Below are 21,263 nucleotides of genomic sequence, written 5' to 3'. Positions count from 1 at the left end.
GTTTTTGCCCCTCTGTTGTCTCTCTCTGCTTTGACTTCTTTACGGCTGATAGCTAGAGTCTGTCTCTTCTGGGAACTTTCCATTCTTGACTACACTGATGCCATATTGTCCTGGTTCTCCCACTATCTCTCCATCTCATGTTTGCTTTCTTCCATAGTGCTTTTATATTCACCTGCCAGGTCTAATCTTAAACCTTAGTTTCTATCTCCTTTTCTAACTATTCCTTGGAACCTTCTCTCTGCTCCTGGCTTCTGTTATCATTTTTGTGTTGATAATGACTTTCAAACTTATCACTAAAGTGCGGTCTTCTCCTTTGGGCCCCTTATCTTTTAACTGCCTCCCAAACACTTTCACTTGGATGCCTCACCCTGGCCCCAAAATGAACCTTACTGAAGGAAGTCATTTAAACCCTTGGGGTTTGTTTTCTCATTTGTCAAGTTAGAGCATTGGACTAAATGATATCTCCAGTTACTTTCAGTTTAATATGCAAAGACTGACTAAATTGAGACTTTGTCCTTCCTCTTACAAGTTCTCTATCTCAAAAGCTGTTTGTTTGTTGTTCGAATCCTCCTCCTCCCAACCAGGACTCAAAACCTTGAGGTCATCCTTGCTTTGGGGCTCTTAATGATATCCAATCAATCACTAAGTCCTGTCAATCCTCGCTCTCAGTGTCTCTCCTAAGATTTCCTTTCTTTTCATTCCCACTATTACACCCATTGTCTGAGCCCTTATAGCCTCAGAGCTAAACAGATATCCTCCCTGTGTGGGATTCTTCTACACCAATCCAGCACACTATGGCCAGACTAAACTTCCTTAAATCGCATGAGTTTTATTATAGAATTTCTCTTTTCTGATGGGTCAGAGGCAGCTAGACAGCAAAGTGATTAGAGAGCGGAGCCCAGATTCAAGAAGACCCGAGTTTATATTTTTCTTCCACTATGTGACTCTGCTCAAGTCACATATCTATCTGCCTCAATTTACTCAGCTGTAAAACAGGGATCATATGAAGCATTGTAAAGAGCTTAAGGCTCAGTGAATAACCTTTGTAGGATACTAATGAATTAGGTTGCAATGCATGGCATATAGTAGGTGCTTAATACTTGTCTCCTTCACTTCCCCTTCTGTGGTCTGACCCTATTAGATAAAGTAAAACATTCAATCCTACCTTCTACTCCAACATGCATATTCTGTTCTAGTCAAACTAGTCTTCTCACTGTCCCATAAATAAAACTAAGTTTACTGCTGCCTGGAGACAGACTTTACAAGTATTCCCTCTTATCTAGAATTCTTCCCCATTTGCCCATCCATATTAATGAGTTAAGACTTAGCTCAAGTTCCATCTCTCAAGAAGCCGCCTCTAACAACCCAAAGATTTCTCTCTCTCCTATTTCAATAATAGCTCACATCTGTGATACATTTGTAAAACAGACTTTTTCATACATTCTGATTTGATCCTCCCAACAATTCTTTGAAGTGGGTACTATTTCCATTTTGCAAATGAGGAAACTGAGGCTGACAGCTTAAGTGATTTGCTCAAAGTAGCAATACTATGAGACAAGAGTGAAATTCTGGTCTTAAGTCCATTTCTAGCACCACCTGTCCACCATAGTGCCTAACCTTTGAGGGAAAGAGCATTTGATTTGGACATCAGACTACCTGGCTTAACTAACAGTCTTACTTACTTGTGTGGCTTTAGAGGGGTGGGGTGGAAATGATCTCTCTTATTTCACTTTCCTCATTTCTAGAATCAAAGAACATGACTGTATGACTTTTAAATTTCTAACTAGCTCTATATCTGTTGTCTTTTGATTTCCTTAAGGACTTTAGGATTATATTGCCTATATCCTTAAATTCTATCCATATGTGTGTATATGAAGAGAGAGACAGAGAATATCTAACTATCCTTATAAATTGTTTTTCACATGTGTATTTCTTCTCTTCCAAACCAGATGGCAAGTTCCTTGCGGACAGGAGCCATGTATTTGCCTACCCCGGGCCACATATGCAGACAACGGTAAAGATAACTGGGGAGACAAATATTCAGGCTTCTTTGGGCAAACACAAACTCATCTTCACACCTCAATTGTGAGATAAAGGGTCACACAAACCACAAGAACCAGGAGCTGAAATGCAAGCCAAGACATGCATTTCCAGATCCTCCCCAGCAAAGCACTATCACCTAACAGGGTTCTAAAGGAGGTCCTGCGTTGTATGATCCAAAATGACAATTAACAGTACTGCTGGATACCAGGTAACTTTGAACAAGCTTCCCAGTTAACCTTTCTGGGCCTCCTCCATTAAAAAGGAAAGCCCCCACCCTCACCCTTTTCAGGGAAAGTTAAGGGGCTTTAAGTGCCTGGAGCTCCTTGACAAAAAGAAGTTAGTAAGAAGTCGAGTGAGGAGAGGACTCTTACCCTATTCACTAGCAAAAAGCCCCTAAGGCTTGTTAACAGCTTGCCTAGCCCACAATGAAAGGACAGCCCTCACTTTTTCCTCTTTACAGCTGCTCCCAGCAGTCACACACCAAATAGTATCTTTTAAAGAAATGTTTTCTTGGGGGAAACACGAAGCCAGAGGGAAATGTCACCAGGATAATGCCCTGTGCATCTCCTAGAGTTCAGAGACTTCTAGCTTTGGAAAAATAAGAAATAAAAGGTATTCTAGAGTCTCAAGTAGGTCATACAGATTCAAGAAAAAAGAAAAAAAAAAAAAAACTGCTAACTACAGATGCCAGAAAGCTTTCACCCTCTCCAGTCCAAAAATAAAAACTGAAAAATTAAAGAAAAGAGGGGTTGTGGTGCAAGCTGACAAAAGCCAGGAAAATGAAAGCAAAGGGTGGGGCCCTTCCTGTCCTGAATTCACCCAGCCTGCAGCAAAGGATAGCTTAGAGCCTGAAGTATGTATGCAGTTTGGGGGATGGGGTGGGGAGAGTGGTTAAAAGTTCCTTCTCAAATGTTGGCTTCTGCTCTTCGGCATGGATATACTCTCCCATCTATCTTTTCACAAATGTACAGATTTGAGATGGTAAGGGGAGGCTTCTTAACCACCGAGCCAAGACTGCCTACTCAAGGTCTGGGAGTGCCTCCTCTGGAACTGTTTAATCTGATACTGTTTGTCCACTTGTTGGGAATGTTATGGGGGAAAAGAGGAAGAGGGTTTGTTTAAGCTTCTGTGCTTCAACAATTCTAGATTATATCCTTTGTGGGATACTGGTGTTAGGCAGGCCGGGTCCCCTGAGGGAGGGAGGAGGGGACAAGAAGAGGGAGGGGCTGACACTCCACCCCTACTACTACTTCTAGTAAAAGTTTTTAACATTAAAAAAAAAAAAAAAAATCTCCTTGCTAAAGCAAACCCTAGAGGGTGATGCAAAACAGAGAAACATTTTGGGGATTTTTTTTTTTTTTTTTTTTTTTTAACCTAAGGAGCTCTGCATTTCATTATTTGTTCTGGAAAGTTGCACATTCAGTTCCAAGGGGGGGAGGCAGGGAAGAACTGCTTTGTGTCCCAAGTTTGGAGGCTGGAATTGAAACAAGAACATGGGAATAGTTTATTTGCTATCCTGGCTTCTACCCACTTACCCTCCATCTGGTTGTAGAGCTGATTTGGCTTTCAATTACTTAAGGAGCTTCCAGAAATTATTCTACCAATCACTTCCCCTACTACCACCCCCCCCTCCTATGAAATTAAAAAAAAAAAAAGAGGGGGTGTCCTTCGAACCAACTCCCCACACCATCCCCCCCCTCCTCACTAAATAAAACTACTACCTGTCCTTGCCACCACCTCTTCATCCCTTCTAGGCTGGTCTTCCTTTGCAAGTTCAGTCATCAGGAAACCAAACCCTTTCTCCAACCCCACTGGCAGCCTGCCCAGCCCCTCCTATTCCAGGCCCCCACTCCCACCCCTTCCCATTCCTGGCCCCTCCCTGAGCCATCAGCTTCTCCCAGACAAACAATGAGCCTGTGTGTGTCCCCAGGAGTAGTGCGGAGGGTGGAGCCACCGAGGGGGAATTAAGGGGTTTGGGGGAAAGATTGGGGGGGGGGGAGAAATTAGGGAAGCCAAAGAGAGAACTTGCTACATTGAAGGAAGTGCCCCAAGCTAGACAGGGCTGGAAATATCCTCTGTAGCTGGCAGTCTGGACCAGCCGGAGACGGACCTGAAAGGAGGATGTTCGCAGAAGACCCAGAAAATAGGCCTATGAAGGAACAGAAGAAGTTAAAGAGAAAATATTAAACAAGAAATGAGAAACTCGGTGCTTTGAAAGAACATAGTCCGAGCATAAGACTTTTATAAGTATAAATACCCCAATTACAAATTGTGGAATAGATTTACAAATGTTAGTGCCAGAAGGGAACTAAAGAGAACAGTGGTCCAATATCCTTGTTTTCCAGATGAGGAAAATATATCCACAGTGAGTGGCAGGGTCAGGACTCTATTTTAACTGGTTTTACTAAACCCAATGCTTTCCCCCCCCCCCCAAAAAAAAAAGACATTATACTATTTCATTTAAAGTTTCTAGCTATTCCAGGATAAATCTTGAGGCTATAAAGGGGAAATAGGTCAGTTGGGAATCCCACCGAATCGGAAGGGACAAGGCTGACACCTCTTTCCCAAAGGGGGTTAGATGAGTCAGAGAGGGAAGAAATGAGAATATTTGGTGATGGTTAGGGCCAAAGTGTCCTGGGGAAAAAATTTAAAGGGCAAGATTTGTGAGATTTGGGCAGACACCCTAAGCCCTTGGAATAAATCAGCTTGAGAAATATTTTATAAAGCAGAGATTCACATTAGGATGGACAGGGGTAAAATAGAGGGGTCAACTGGAAAAAAAAAAAGTTGGTGGACAGAACTTGATTTCTCCTATGTATTCCTTCAAAGTGAAAGTGTCTCATGTTACGGTGCAGAAGGTAAAAGTTGTCAGACAAAAGGGAAACGGTCTCAAAGAATATTAAGGCAAATAAGTAAACATTTCTCTTAAAAGGTCATCTGATAAATATGCTATGTAACATTGACTTTAACAAGGTCAGGTCCCTTCCCCCCATACAGCTCTGGAAATAAACTCTCTTTCCCAGTGTGGGCTTCCTCCTACAGATGCCCTTAAGTGGACTGCCTGCAGTGGTGACTTCAGCAGAAAAGGGAGGGAAGGAGAGGAGGGGCTGAGTAAGGAATGTAGCCCCCAGAGGCATCTCTCCCAGGGAGCAGGATTCCAGAGGACTGAGACAAATCAGAGGGATACTCTACCCTGAGCCTCCAGGCCATATTCCTCTGGGGCAAGAGGAATTGCCTGGGAGGGATTTCATGTCCTCATTCCCACTGAAAATCCCAATGGTTTTTGTATTGGGAACAAGACATTCAATAGCTCATACTTTCACAAGGTCTGATTGTATACTAATTCCTCCTTTCACCCTTCTCTCTACTTCCCCTCCACCTTGCAGCTTCAAGGGACTTGTTTCTGCGTGATAGTCATGTAGTATGAATTAAAAGAAATGGTTCCTAACATTAGCTCTGTCAGTGATGGTTTGGTTGTTCTGAGTTCCACTGTAAAGAAAGTTTTAAATGAGCACAATGGTATACAGGCAAAGAGCTACAACTGTTTATTATCAGCAATAGCACCAAGAATATTTGGTAATAACGTTTAACCTCCATCAGAGCACTCCAAAGAGGAATGACTTTGCCAAAGAACCCATTCCTATAGAGATAACCATTCAGAGCCTGGGTTAGTCAGGTTGGTCCTCCCAATCATTCTAATACCCTCTGATAACTTACGGGAAAACCCCAGTAGAATAAAAATTCAAAAACAGAATTTTTGAATAATTTGGAATTTTGAATATTTGGAGAAAAAAAATACAACTGATCCAAGTAACAAGTTTGTCTCTCTTTCGATGAGACTTGGCTCTCCTGCAAACTATCAAAAAAATAAAAAATTCTTTTAAACTGGAAAAAAAAAAAAAATTGTTGTTGCCAATCTTGTCCAAAGTCCATGTTATTAGTCCTTCCTTCTATCCTTTTACAAGTCCTAAACAAAGTACACGAGTCAAGCAAATTTGAAAGAGTTGAATCCAACAAGACAAAGGATTGACTTTCATTGGAGTTATTTAATGAGCAACCACACCCTTATTCTCATAAATCTTCTTCAAAAACATTTCTAGAATCTAGCTCTCCCTCACCTTCCTAAGATTACAATCTAAAGTCTATTAAGGTAGACTGTGATGAAGTCTACCATAAACAGTATCTTTTAGGAATCATCAAAAATCAATTTGTTTTTGTTACTCAAAATCAGTTCTACTTAGAGAATCTGGGTTCAAATCCAGATTGCCACTTAACTAGCTTTTAAGTCCTCAGGCCTCCATTTCTAAATATGGAGTTAATCTCACTAACTCTAAATCTAGGAGCCTACAAATTGGGCCCAAAGTTTTTTTCCCACCAAATATCATTATTAGAAATTAAGTGAAGTTTAAGCTAAAATTTAGGAACACTAAATTTTTTTTTATTAAAGCCTTTTATTTTAGAAACACTAAATTTTAACATCTATCATTGCCAAAAAAAAAAGTTCTAAATTTAATCAGTCATCTCTGACTTTTTCCTTAAAGCCTCCAGTTACTAATAGCTTTACCATGTTAATCAGTAAGGTGTCCTGAAAGAGGTTAAGGAGCAAAAGGTCAATTCCCTCTTCCATACCTTCGCCCCAGAGGTATGTAATGATAGGCCAGGACCCTTTGATCAAAAGTCCCAAGATCAGCCCAATAACCCCAGAACACCGGCTATTTCCAGCCAGTCCCTACAGTTCCAGCATCCAGAACAGCAGATCCTTGCGAATCACATTTAGAGCTCTTCCCTCTCTGAAGCCACCAGTTTGGAGATTCAAAAAAGAGATTTTTCACCACCAAAGTCCTTGGTATTATCAAGTGGCTCAACATCAGAAAAGAGAGGATTTTATCAATGGGATGACACTAAAGAAAATATATTTTACCATTACATCCTAAGAATCCCCAAACCTTTGCATCTGACTTGCCCCCCAAAATTTCCTGTGTATTCTCTTTCATTAGAATGAGCTCTGAGGGACTGCCTTACTTTTTTCTATTTGTATTCCCAGCAATGAGCACAGTGCTTTACACATAGTAAGGGCTTTAATATGTTTTATCATTCATATATTCATCCCCTGCCAGTTTCACCGTTCTGGATCTCAGTTCCCCATTTGTAAAATGAGGAATTGAATCAGATGACCTTCTCTTCTGGCAAACTTGGAAAATTGTGTCATCCTCTAATTCGAATATAAGTTCCAAGAGGGCAAAGACTTGTGTATCTCCCCTTGCCTTAGCAGAGTACTTAGTTAATAATAATGCCTTCACTACTCTATTAAACTGAGAAAGCCAACATTTTCTAAGAAGGCAATGAAAGTCCCAAATACTTAAAAGACAAGTGTACTGTAAAAATGGCTTTTTCAGAGCTATAATTAATTCTGATGAGAGGCCAGACAAGTCTCCCAGCAAATTCAGTAAGAATTGGCTAAGTTGTAGATTGCTTTCTAGTCACAAAACTTAATTGTAGAATCTCCAAACTTTAAGGCCATCCTGGGATATCAATAGTATTATTTGAGAAACATTCCATGCCATAGCACAACCATGTAGTCTTAATTTGCTCTTCCTTATCTTCTGAAAGGGAACACACAAGACCTTTGCACTTGGTAGGTTCTTATTTCTGCTGCTTATTACTCATCTGTGCAGAGTGTCGTTTGATAAAATCTGGAAAGCAACCAGGTTGGCAAAAAGAGAAGTAAATAGCAGCCAAAAATATGTTCAAAGGACTGATTACTTCCAAGCGTCATTAGTAACAACTCACTTCTACAGCGTTTAAGGGTTATTGGAGGTTTTTTTGTTTTAAGTGTTTTCCTTGAAACAATTCAGTTGGGTCAGTTTTTGATAAACAGACCTGAAAGTCCATTGAAGCAGGGAATCATTCTAACCATGCACACCTGCGCTGGATTCCTGCAGTTTGGAGTTCCAGGGTGTTGCCTCTCACTGAGATGTTAACCCAGACTTGTCCAGGAACACACAACTAGGACAGACACCACCTGTCAGAGGCAGCCCTTCAACCTGATTCCAGGCCAGTTCTCTAAGGCCTAGTTAGCTACCTCTCACCTAAAAAATGTAAGCAGTGATACCCTCAAATTGTAAATTAAGAAATATTCATAGTAAGTGACTTGTCCAGAATCAGAAAGGCCTAGTTCTAGATTCTACAAAGTAGAATCATTTTTAAATACATCAAGATTTTCCCTCACAATCATTAACACATGAAAAACACAATATTCTTTGGTTATTGCCAGAGATCTTATTGTTGAACAAAGAAACCAACATGCTCGGTTAACCACTACACAAGCGGTGTAAATTGGGACTAAATATTTCAAGATGTCAGTACACTTTCTAAATTCTCATGTTAATTGATAATTGGTGACCACAAGGTAGAGCGGGAAGTTCAGTCTAAACAATCAGCTCTGCCTTATGTATACTTGGACCTAAAAAGAGCAATTGCTAACTCCTTTCAAATATAAAAATGCATTTAGGAGAAAGTGGCCTCAGTTTAATAGATTCACTTTCTCACAATTAAGAATGTTTATAAAATTGTCACCAGATGTTAAGCAACTATTTTGAAACTGTTCATAGTTTGAGGTGTGATATCTCAGGCCTTGGTCAATTTTAGGAAAAAGTCATCTTAAGATGATTTGATCCCCAAAAAAAAAAAATTTGAGATGTGACAAAACAGATTAACATTTTAAAACTTTTATGCTAAAGATACATCATGGCATACGTAATAATATTCTGGAACATCTGAGTTCTAATCATCACCTGAAGCTTGCTGGCTATCTGTATTTTTCTTGGACCAGTCACTCTCTTCAGCTTTTAGCTTCTCTATACCCCATACAGATCTAGAACTATAATCCCATGCTCCATCATCAAACTATCACCTTGACTTTTAAAATTTTCTCCATTTTCCCTTCCTTCTGTAACAAGTTCAGAATCCTTTGATCTACTATAATTTATCTATTTCTATAGCATAGTTGTACTTAAAACATCAGAATGTTTTTTAATTACTTTCATTTTCAGTCTACTTTTTCTCCATTTACAACAGCCACCCTAAATTAAAGCCCTCATCCTCTTTCACCTAGATTATTTTTATAGCTTCCTAACTGGTCTTCTCGTATCCAGTTTCCCACTACTAAAATCTGTCCTAAACATAGCTGCCAGCTTGATGTTCCTAAAGTAGAAGCTTCATTATGTCATTCCCCTAGTCATGAAGGTCCAGTGGCTCCCTCTTGCCTCTGGAATCCACTGCAAGCCCTTCTGCTAGGCTTTAAAGCTCTTCATCATCTGTCTCCCTCCTAGCTTTTCTAGCTTTAGTGCCCATTCATCTCAGGAATAGAGTCCAACCAAACCGTCTCATTTGCTATTCCATTCATAACACTCCAGCTTCTGTGCCTTTTCTCCAATTATCTTTTCATATATAGAATGCATCCCCTCCTCACTGGGAATCTAGTTTACTTAAAGATTCAAGCTTAGCTCCAGTATCCAAAGAAGGCCATCCCAGTATCCCCCGGCAAATTAATCTGTATCATTTTGGGGGTCCGATTTAGTCAATTAGAAGAGCAACTTTCTGAGAGCAAAAGCGGAGGGGGAGATCTGCATTTGTAGCTTGAATGCCTGGCGTCTAACAGGAGCTTGTTGGAAAGCTGCGTTCTTCCCGTTCTAAACAAGCAGCTCACTCACCCGAAGCAGGCAGCTTTAGGGTTAGTAAGGAGGCCATTGGTTTTTGGTCGGAATTACTTGTTGGCCACACACCCCAAACACCAAAGTCACCAGCTGGCGTTCACAATCAGGAAGTCGGTTTACTATTATTAAATCAACTCCCTACAATCTGCCTAACTTAGCTTCCGCGGCCGCCTCACCTGATCTAAGAATCCCTCGATATTTCTGTGATCCCTCTACCAAGATACAGAACTCATTCAATCGCCCACTTTAAACGGACCATTTTATGAATGACCTTTTTTTTCATTCCAACCGCCTCCCGAGCCGGACAGCCTCCGGCCCCGGCCCCGCCCAACACAAACTTCTAAGTTTAACGTGGGACAGCTCGTCAATTACTTCCCAGCAACCACATTGTAAGTGGCTGCGCGGGCCTTTCCGCGCAAGGGATGCAAAGACGCCGATGAGAAGCCCTGCGGAGAAGCACCGATGACGGACCCCTCCGGGCAGGCTTCTCGCTGTTCCGGCTCCCGAACGGGTTCTCGGTGCCGGAGTCCCTCGGGCCTGCGGGAGGCTCGGGACCGGCAGCTCCGCGCCCCCTCCTCGCCCGACCCCAAGCGGGCGGTTACAGAAACGGACACGGTGAAGTTGCTTCAAAATATTTAATACGTGTTGGACACGTAAAGGTACATTTTATACAAAAAAACAATACACGAAGAAAATACTGTACAAAACTCTACATCCCCCCAGCCTTTATACAACAAAGACGGGAGTGCTCGGATCTATAAGCCGCGGGGCCTTCCGTCGGGCGTCCGTAAACTTTCTCATGAAACACTTTTAAAAGCGCCGTGAGTAATTCTGACCTAGAGCTTTTAAAAATATATATATATATGTGCATCTGTATCTCTCCTCACAAGCCCGGCTTTCTCGGGGGCGGGGCCGACCCCTCCCCCCTCCCCCAGGCCGGGCGGCGGCCCCCCGGGAAGTCCGCGAGGAAGGCCGGGGCGACCGGAGGCGGGCGCAGAAAGTCCCTTCCCCCCGGGGGCCACCCCCCCAGCCCGGGCCGCGCCGCTTCCTTCCCGACGCCGGCGGAGGAAAGTCCCGGCTCCGCGCCCTCCCCGCCCGCCTCGGGCCCAGACCGGACACCCCGTGACAAAACAGCCTTACTTCAACAATAAACTTACAAAAAACAGCTTTATAACACAAGCCCCCGCGTGGGGTCGGGGCGCACGGGGGCGGCCGAGTCCCGCTCCGGCGGCCCCCGCCCAGGTCCCGCCGGCCGGCCCGCGGCGAGGGGGGCGCCTCGGGCCGGGGGTGGAGCCGCGCCGAACTAGGGCGGGGCAGGGCCGCGCCGGGCCCCGCCCCCGGGCCCCGCCGCCCCCCCCCCCCCCCCCGCCCCCCCCCCCCCCCCCCCCCCCCCCCCCGGCCCCGGCCCCGGCCCCGGCCGATCAGAAGGCCACGATGGCAGTGCTCCAGGGGTTGAGGTTTCTTAACACCGGCTTATCGCAGTACATGGGCCCGGGCTCCTCCGCTTCCGCCCCGCGCGGCGACTCCTCCTCCTCGCCGTCCTCGTCCTCCCGGCCGCCCCCCGGGGTTTTACGCAAGAGTCCGGAGAAACTGGAGCCGAAGATGGTGATGAGGTTGGCCACGTTGCCGGTCTCCATCTCCTCCTCCTCGCCCGGCTGCTCCTCCGAGTCCCGGCGGGGCTTCTTCACCGGGGAGCCGCCCGAAGCCAGGCAGCCCGCGGGGCCGCCCCCGGCCCCCGAGGCGCTCCTCTTGCGGGGACAGACGGGCGGCGGCGGCGCCCCGTCGTCCTGGCGCTGGCGGCAGCCGCAGTCCGCCCGAGGGGCGCCGTGAGGAGGGCAGCCAAGGCGGCGGCAGCAACAGTGCCGCGCCCGAGGCGGCCCCTCCGGGGCGCCTTCCCCCCCGCCGCCTCTCTCCGCCTCCGCCGCCTCCACGCGGCGCCTCGGGGCTTCGGGCACAGCCTCGGCTCTCGGCGGCGGCGACCCCTCGGGCGGGCGCTTCCCGAGCGCCAGGGGCAAGGCGGGCAGTTCCGAGGCGGCCGAGGAAGCGCCGGCGGGCTCCGGGTCCTGCTCCATGCTGCTGTCCCTCGGGAGCGCCTCTCCCCAGCCCGAGGTGGGGTCCCCGGCGGGCTGCTGCTGCTGCTGCGGTGGCGGGGACTGCGGGGGCCCCCCCGCCCCGGGGGCGCCCAGACAAGGGTCGCTCAGGTAGACCTGGCGGGCGCTGCGCAGCACCAAGGACACCAGCAGGTTCTTGTGGAGTTTGATGCCGCCGCGCTGAACCCTCGAGTTGTAGATCTTGCCCAGGGAGATGCTGACGATCCGGTGAGCCTCCAGTTTGAACTCCATCGTCCCTCGCTCCGGCGCCTCCGCAGCTCTAAGGCGTCTGACTCACGGGGGGCTTCCCTCTCGTCCCGTCAACGGTGAGGGTGTGGGGCCGGAGGCGGGGACGCGTCGGCTCCTCCCTCTGCCCAAACCGACTGAACAAACAACCAGGACAACGGCGACGCGAGCTCTGACCCCCTTTCTCACGGCCACGACCGACGACGCAGCAGCTTAGCAACCAGTCCCGCCGCTAACTGAGGGGAGACGGGCGACCCGGCGGCTTTATATAGCCCTCTCGCGCCAGCCAATCAGGAGGGACCAGCGACCGTTCCGACCGGTTCGGGGAGCGCTCGCGCTCCCTCGTGCGCCCGGATAAGCCAATCACAAGCCGAGGACGGGAGACAGGGTAGATTCGAACGTTAGTCCCGCGGTGCCCTCTCTTAAAGGGGGAAACAGCGTGGAAGAGGAAGCGGCTCCCGAGGGGGGGAGGGGAGCGAGGAGGCAAAGTCCCCTAGGTGTCACCTCTCTGGGAGCTGGGCGTTCTCGGAGGCGGCGGGGGAAAGCCGGCGCCGGACAGCCCTTTGTTTAGCCGTTTCGTGCGGTCGGGATTGGTGTTCAGGTGTGTCCCGGACACGGCGGGTTCCCGGAGCCACAGCCGGCGCTCCTAACGGGGGTTCCTCAGCCGCCGCTCTCCGCCCCCGCCCCCGCCCCCAGCCCCCCAGCAAGGCGTAAGTGGCCTTCCCAGGGACCGCTGGGGAGGGGCGGCCAGTGAGAGGGCGTTGGAGGCAGAGAAGCCGAGGGCCTGGCTCCGGGAAACCACCCTCCCCGGCCTCGGTTTCCTCCTCAGTAAAGCGGGAGCGGCCTCCGGGGTCCTCTCCTGCTCTGGAGGAAGCGCTGGGATCCGCTTCCTGACTGCGCCCCTCCCCCGCGCCGTGCCGGGACGCCCACCCTTCCCTCTCACTCCACCCTCTTCCCTCCCCCTCCCCCTCCCCCTCCCCGCCTCTTGGGGCTGTCGTTCCTTTTTAAGAGAAGGCGAAGGAGGTTGGGCCGCGGGTCCGAGGCGTGGGAACTCTTCTGCCCCTTCCCGGCCAGTGCACCCAACTAGTCCCTCAGCTGGGGGAGTCCCGCAAGCGGGCGCGCCGGACCGGAGGCAGGGGAGGGAGCCCCTGGGCGGCTTCTGGCAGTCTCTGGCCGCCCCGAGCGGGGGGCTCTCGGGCCGTGGGAGCCGCCGCGTCCCGGGGTCCCTGTTAGTCCCGAGGGTCTGGTTCCGAAGCGCGGGCCGCCCCGGTTCCGTGTGTCCGAAGCCCGAAGGTCCTCGGGCTCTCTGGCCGGTCCGGGATCCCTTGCTGTGTGTGCTGAGAACGCCGCTGGGAGGGCCGACTGGCACTGACTGCAGGCAGATCGCTGAGACTTCGCCTTACTTGTTCTTTTTACTAGAACTATGATGTAGGCAGGTAAGGGAAGTTCGTGAGTGTTGTGAACCGTTCGAAACACCAATAACATTAAAAACACGTCATCTTAAGGCACAGCTGCGCTTATATAGAAAAGCCAAAATGCAGATTTAGGAAGCAATTACTGTTATTTTTTATTTACAGTCTCGCTTTAAAGAACAGTTCCCCAAAGTGCCTTCGAAATAGAAAGATTTCCTTACACAAAACGTTTTAGGAACACACGGAGAGTCTCGGGCAGTAATGGGGCTGGAATTCAAACCCACTCCCTCTGCCTCCATATCTCCATTCCAACTTAGTAAAAACAAGATATAGCTTTGTTTGATTCTTTTTTAAATAGATGCGAGTCGACCATGTCCTCAGTAAAGTACCGGGGATTGCGTTAGATTGCCTCCAAGGTCATCTTCACTAGTTCTAAATCAGAGATCCTAATGAATAAAACTGACAAATACCCTACACACAGGTATCTACTAAACATGCAAGTCATTTAACTTATCTGTAACATCGGGGTGATATCGGTAATGTCCAGAATTGAACTGAGGTAATTCTTATATTTAAATAGTCAATAAACATTTAAGTTCCTACTAGATGTCCAGAATGTAAAGCCTGGGAATACAGAATTTGAAAAAGACAATCTTTCCTCTAGGAGTTTATAATCCTCTGGGGGCAGACAACACACAAAAGAAAACTGGAGGGGAAAGGGAAGAGGAGAGTTTGTTAAAGTCAAAGAAATTCAAATTGAGTGCTGCCTGATGGGAAATGTAGAGGTAGCTGAGGTTTCAAACACAGGGGTACATGTATTTGAATCCTAACTCACAATCTGGGTGACTTGTGGTCGATCATTTGTTTCTTTGGATTTGTTTCCTCGGCTATAAAATTAAGGGAAGAAGACTTTGGTTAGATGGTTTTAAAAGTCAGTTTCTAAATAACCACAAATAAATGTTTTTAGAAAAAATTAATACTATTTTAAAATATTTCTTCCTTTCTGAAGAAATCTTATGGACCCATTTAAAAAAAAAAGAATAATGAATAAGAAAGGAAGAGTTTTTTGAGGAAAAATAGCTTTAAAAGGAAATAAACTGAGACATTCGTTTTATCTCTTATCTTCTCGCCCCAAACCCACTTTCTCTGAATCACTTTTTCCATTGCTACCCACCATCTTTCCAAAATGTTAACATATTTTCCCTGCTGAATGCTCTCCTCCTGAAGGATTCCTTCTCTTTAAACAGTATTATAAAGCTGAGCTAGCTCAAGATTTGTAGGAGGACCCAAAACTCCTTCCTCTTAATTTTCTTCAGTCTCCATTTCCCTTTTTAAACTATCTATAAACAGCTGTGTCTGAACTGTTTCCTACTTTGAGTTAATTTGAAAAGGTACCATAGATTGATTGCTTTTTTCAATCTGATATCTGCCCTTTCTTCATCTTCAAAGAACATGTGTCCCTCAGTAAAAAAAAAAAAAAAAAAAAACAAAAAAAAAACACTTTTCTAAAGTTAAAAATGAATATAGTATGATGTTCCTGAAATGAGTTGGTCTAAGCAACAGAATGAGAAGCATGATACTAGATAAATAAATAGAATAAAACAAATATATAATCATTGAAGACTAAACAGTTTCAACATGTGAATGCAATGGGGAAGCTAGGTAGCACAGTGGATAGAGCACAGGATCCTGAGTTAGGAAGACGGGAATTCAAATGCAGCCTCAGATGCTTACTAGCTGTGGGACCCTGGGCAAGTCACCCTATTTGCTTTAGTTCCTCATCTATAAAATGGAAATACACTGGAGAAGGAAATGGTAAACCACTCCAATGTCTTTGCCAAGAAAATCCCATGAACTTTGTCCATAGGATTACATAGAATACAACATGACTGGACAACAACAAATAAATGACTTGCCCATGATTAAATAGCTAAGGGGGCTAAGGCAGAATTTAAACCCAGCCCAGTATGTGTTATGCAGTACTGCCCCTCTTCCCATGTTTTATGAAGTGTTTATATTTGTCATTCTTTATGGATCAATAATATTATATTGCATTCACGTGAAAGTCATTTAATTTCTCTGTAACATCAGGGTGATGATAATATCTGACTCACAGGATGTTTATGAGACTCAACTGATATGATGTAAGTAAAGTGCTCTGTAAACCTGAAAGAAACATAAAAATATCAGCTATTATTTTTGTATGTAATGTCTTCAACAATACGAATAAAGGCAGCCTGAAAAGGCAACAAGACTTAGGTCAAATTCAAATTAAAATATTGGCATGATGTCACTCAGCCTCTTCTTAGAGTGAGTCCAATTCTCATTGTAATTCATTTTCTTATTAATTATTAACCAGAGTTGATTGCCAGTCTCAGAACTATCTACTCTTCCAAAGGCATATAAACTGTGTTCACAGCCAGTCATGATTGTCTTTGGCATTCAAGAGTACCGCTGCTCTCTTATTAATAAACTGCTAGTATTATTAATAAAATAATTACCCAGAAAGTTATCCCAAACTTTTCAAGTATCACAGTAGCTTCAAACCATACCACAGAATAAGAGATTTTATAAGATAGAAATTGCTTCTTGGATATATATTTATTTTACCTTCTTTTTCAAAGCCTATTTGTGAACCTTTTTGTTTAAAAAAAAAAAAGTTATTGCCTATTCTTTTCCAATTAAACATTTATTGAGTGCCAATGATCTACAAAATGCTTCACTGAATATTAGCGCCTCATTAAGAGGCAACCTATAAATCTTTATGTCACTACCAAATTCTTCCCTCCCCCAATTCTAAATAATGTAGCTATTATAAACAAGTTTATTCAGATTATTAATTATCTAAAAAAGCAACATAAACTAAGTAGATATGAAATTCTAGGATCTATCTTTATTACTTCTATCCATATACATAAAAGCAATAACATTTTCACTTGGTATTTTGCTTGTCTATTCTTCAGTGACAAAAGGTACCCCTACCTATAAAGGTACCCTCTAAATAGTAGTATCAATACTTGGTATAACTGTCAGAATTTCAGTGTTGATGGAACAATTTGAAGTTTTATTAAATGAAGTGACTTGGAAAAAGAGCCCAATTATTTTTATTGCACCTGTCTCCCAGGTTTGTGAAGATAAAATAATATTTGTAAGTTATTTTGCAATCCTTAAAGTGCTATATAAATGTCAGCTGTTACAATTTAATCAACCTTTCCTTCATGAAGACCTTTGGGATTCCAGATCCAGCTCCACTATTTATTGGGCTTTTATCACTGAACTAGAGGTTTTAAATTCTCAACCTCAGGTTCCTCATTTATTGAATTGCAATCATAAATAAACTTTGCCCTACCTTGTGAAGGTTTTCTAAAGGCAGCCTTAGTCTCAGTTGAAATAAATAATTACTCCAAAATCGCAGCCAGCTGATAAAAGATCTGAACTTTTATTGTGTCCTTCAATATAATCCGGTTAGCCCAGAGGCCTACCCCTCCCAAGAGCTCTTGCAGCTTTGTCCTTGGCTTCTGCCTCTGCTTTCTTCAGCCTCCAGTCAGCACCAAGGTAGAAGATATGATGAATCTCAATTGCCTCGAAGATAGGGCTTGTGGGCTTCCTCCCAGAGTGCTCTGTCTCCGACCCAGTCGATGTTCCCCAAAACTCTTTCAAGTAACTCCCTCAAGTAACTAACTCCAAGCTCCAAGAGTTCCCTGTATATATGTCATCTCCCAAAGGTTAACTCTGCCTTCTGGAGGGAGAGGGATTCTGGATTATGTCTCAGAGTGCTCTCTGGCCCTGAGGGAGGTGTGAATTTGGTGTTTCTTTCTAAACCCTGAACTCTTCCAAACATGTGAACTCCATTGAGTACTTAGATACTTATGAGCTCTCTAAAGGTATGAACACAAGCATTGTTTCCATCAGTATTAGCAACTTATCACCTTGTAAGGATTTGCTCTAAGGTGTGAACCAATAAGCATTGTATCAATTCTATTGAGTTAACACCAGGATTCTGACATCACCCTTGAGTTTTCACCTTGTTTCAAGTTGAGTTCAGACTAGGATTCCAACACTACCTTATAGGATTATTGTGAGAATCTGAGATTATCATCTCATAAAAAGGACTGAAATTTTAATTGAAACCTCAATGACCTGTGACATAGCTAATGGTCCTCTCCAAACTAAATCTATTTTGTAAGAGCTTCCTCTTCAGCTCTTACATCATTCAACCATCTTCCCCCACTATCTTCTCCTTCACCTCAGATTCTCATGAAGAGATAGCCCTTCTCCTTCCAAGGCAAACCCCTCCACCCCATCTTTGATCTCATTCCTTCCCATTTGTCCAATACGTTGCCTCTTCTGGCATCTCCAGTCTAATTTTCAATCTCTCCTATCTATTGGTTCTGTCCCTGGTGCCTCCAAACACATTCATGTCTCCCCCATCCCCAAAGAATCCTCACTTGATGTGTTCATTTCTGCTAGTTAGTGTTATGGGCCAGAATTCTGAACCTGAAACAAAGGATGCTTACAAGGTACTAAGTGGAATTGAGGAGACAGTGGTTAAATCTACTTTAGCTTTGATTTAATCCTACAATAAATAATGGTTTCCTAGTGATGTAATGATTGTTTTGTACTCAGTGTGGAGCATATAAACTAGAAATTCTCAGGGCCAGAAGAGACAAATGCACTAGAAGCTCTTAGAGGCTGAGACAAATTCATTCCATCTTCCACCTTTGTTGTGGCTGGAGGCTGAATGAAGGCTAAAGCACAAGCCTTTGGATTCAGAGAGATTCAGAGGGTAGAGGAGGAGGCAGGAGCTCAAGCTCTCAGAACCAAGGAGAGAGATAGGCTTCTAAGAAAGCTAACCGGGTCCCAGGAAAAGAGACAATAAAGGATTTGGACTTGACTTATAAACACATGGCTTATACTTATGGTGATTACTAAACTAAAATGAAGGCTGCCTCCAGAGACCCCAAGAAAACCTCAACAGAGAATATTACATTTTGGTGAGAATATTACAAGCTAGACTTCTTGTTTTCTTGGCTAAACCCCTTGAGAAAATAGTCTACAGTCATCATTTCTACCTCTTCTCCCAGTTCTAAACCCTCTATAATATGTTTTCCAAGAATTATTCAGCTGAAATTGTTCTCTCTAAAATCAGCAACGATTTTTTAACTGACAGATCTAGAGACTTTTTCTCAACTCTCAACCTCTCTGGGCAGCCTTTGATACTATTGATCACTCTTTTCTGTATTTTCTTTTTCAAGGTTTTTGTAATACTTCTCTCTTACCTATTTTAATCAGTTCTTCATTTTGCTAATTCCTCATCCAGATATTACCCAAAGGAGGATCCCAAGGCTCTAACCTGGTCCCCTTATTTTTAATGTTACCCCCTCAATGAGTAATTTCATCAGTTCCCAATGGATTCAATTATCAACTATACAGATCTATAGTCTCATGAGGGTAACTGACTCTTGGATATCTCAAAATGGATGTGTTGCAAGTATCTTGGATGCAATGTGTCTAAAACAGAACTGATTATCTTCCCCTTCCCCCCAGCTCCCTCCTTCTCAACTTCCTTATTAGTGTCAGGGGGATTCCCATCCTCCAGTCACTTTATACTTGAAAGCTAGGTGTCATCTGTGACTCTTCTTGCTGCAGATTTTAGCCAGTCTGTTGCAAAGTCTTCTCTTTTCCACTTTCACATTACCCCCATCCCTCCAACTCACACAGCTGCCACCCTGAGACAGGTGCATCACCTCATCTGTGTAGATGTAGAACACTGCAGTAACCTGCTGTTCAGTCTTTCTGCTTCAGGTCTCTTCCTTCTCCACTCCATTCTCTGCTCAGCTGCTAAATGACCTTCCTAAAGGCTGTCTCCGCTCAACCAGTTACAGGGGCTCCTTTTGACCTCCCTGATAAAAATATAAATTCCTGTTTGGACATGGTCCCTGCTAACCTTTCCAGACTTCTTACATTTTATTCCCCGCAGATGTACTCAGGGATCTGGTGACAGTCAGTAAGCATTTATTAAGCACCAACTGCGTGCTAAACACTGAAAGCAAAAGACAGGCTTTTCCCTCTAGTAACTCATTCTGGTTTGCCTGTCATCATGAGACATTATCTCTCAGTTATGTGCTTATTCACTGGCTGCCCCCATTCCTAAGATGCTCCCCCTTCTTCCCCCAAATCTAGCACAATTCCTAGAATACAGGAAGCGTTTAATAAGCTCTTGTTGATTGGTGGAGATCTGCCGTCTACGGTAGTCCTGTATTGCAAGCTTTTCATAGCCTGTCACAGCTCTGGAAAACTTCGGGCTGTCCCTCAGACTACTGGAGGATAACAGACACCAAACGTGTTAGGAGACCTCCGACGGCCCATGCAGGGATGCTTCCCGGAAGCCTTTAGGCCACGCGCTACTTACTGAGGGACGCGGGCACGCACGTGGTTGGTCCAGATTCCCGCCACCAGCCGTCGGTCGGGGTTCGGACTCGGGCCCGGACCCGGCCTGCTAACGCCCTTCTCCGCCCTCCCCTTAAAACCGGCGCCAGTCCGGCCGTCTCCCGGGTTTCCCAAAGGAAAAGTGTCCTGCGTGGCTGGGGGCCAGACGTTACAAGGGGCGTGCTCCTGAAAGAAAGAGAGCAGGGCGTCGGAACAAGGTTTCCCCGGCCGCGAGGAAAGATCCGGTTGAAAGCAGCCGGTCGGTCTGTCCGAGAGGGAAGCCCGGCGGCATCGCCCTTTTAAGAAGGCTAATATTTTGGTTCCTGGTTGTGCGGGCCCCCGCCCCCGCCCCCGCCCCCAGTCTCTCTCTCATTCCCAGGCTGATGTAATGCCTTCCGTAAGTTGGAGTCACATGGCGGCCTCGGAGGTCAGTCCCGGGAAGCTTGGGCCGGGCCGGGCCGGGTAGGGAGCGCCCGCCTCCCGGGGGGGTCTCCGCCGGCGCCCGGACCCCGCCCTTCTCGCGGGGTCTGGCGAGGGGGTCTCAGCCCGCGCTGCGGGGGGCGGGACCTCGGGCTGCCGGCGGCGCGTCTGTGCCCGGGCGGGACGGGCAGGGGGGGCCGGGCCTGACCGGCCCTTTTTGTTTCCGTTTGGGGAGACGGGCGGAGGGCACTGCCCGGCGCTCTCCCTCCTTCTCCGGATCCCACCGGCCCGGAAAGCCCGGAGCAACAACTACCAGCCCTCGCTCTCAGCTGCTGTTTCCCAAAATAAAGCGGAGGCATCGGGGGGGGGCAGGGCGGGAGGGGCGGCCGCTGCGGAGTAGCCGGAATCCTCGGCACACCCCTCCCTCTGGAGTTCCCCGGAGCGGGGGGAGGGGCTGCAGTTGGAGGGAGGGCAGCGGGGGGGGGGGGGGGGGAGCGGAGAAGGGGAGAGAGGAGGGGGAGGGGGTAATCCCAGGAGATCAAATTAGCAGGAAGACCTGGGCCCACCTGGAAGGCCACGAGAGACTTGCCTGCGAAGACGGGAAACAGCTTGTGTGCAAAAATAGTCATTCTTTTTTTAAAGCAGCGCGTCGGGCAGGGATACTGACGGGGGCTGTCTTTCCCTCTGGCTTTAGCGAATAAGCCTCCCTGCTGTGCTTCCGCAGGGAACTAGAAAAGGAATCGAATTCCTTATCCCCCTCCCCATATTTGCAAGATGTGTCACCAGCCTCCCCTTCTTAGATGGAGCGCTGAGGTCAGCAGTCGCTCAGCGTCGGCCCCCGGGGACTTGCTTCTCCTTTCCCAACCCCCTGCCCTTCTCTGCCTTTTCCCTGTTACCTCTCCATTCTC

At 46.1% G+C, this 21,263-nt stretch overlaps 1 protein-coding gene and 1 long non-coding RNA gene across 3 annotated transcripts; both read right to left on the bottom strand.

Annotated features, from left to right (window-relative positions):
• Positions 1 to 11,134: 11,134 nt before the first annotated feature.
• Positions 11,135 to 12,756, bottom strand: IER5 (immediate early response 5). Its single transcript, XM_023501815.2, has one exon. It carries the CDS (start codon positions 12,098 to 12,100, stop codon positions 11,180 to 11,182), a length of 921 nt encoding a protein of 306 aa, XP_023357583.1. The 5' UTR covers positions 12,101 to 12,756; the 3' UTR covers positions 11,135 to 11,179.
• Positions 12,757 to 13,637: 881 nt separating this feature from the next.
• Positions 13,638 to 20,286, bottom strand: LOC116419072. Of its 2 annotated transcripts, XR_004229299.1 has the most exons (4): positions 19,919 to 20,286; positions 19,254 to 19,409; positions 15,621 to 15,672; positions 13,638 to 14,393 (listed from the first exon to the last, which is right to left on the bottom strand). It is a non-coding gene; the product is annotated as an uncharacterized LOC116419072 (long non-coding RNA). The 2 variants fall into 2 exon arrangements; XR_004229300.1 differs by lacking the exon at positions 15,621 to 15,672 and having other exon boundaries at positions 19,919 to 20,272.
• Positions 20,287 to 21,263: the final 977 nt, after the last annotated feature.

This window comes from Sarcophilus harrisii, chromosome 4 (assembly GCF_902635505.1).
Source record: "Sarcophilus harrisii chromosome 4, mSarHar1.11, whole genome shotgun sequence".
Taxonomy (NCBI): Eukaryota; Metazoa; Chordata; class Mammalia; order Dasyuromorphia; family Dasyuridae; genus Sarcophilus; species Sarcophilus harrisii.
This window is presented reverse-complemented; position numbering and strand designations above follow the sequence as displayed.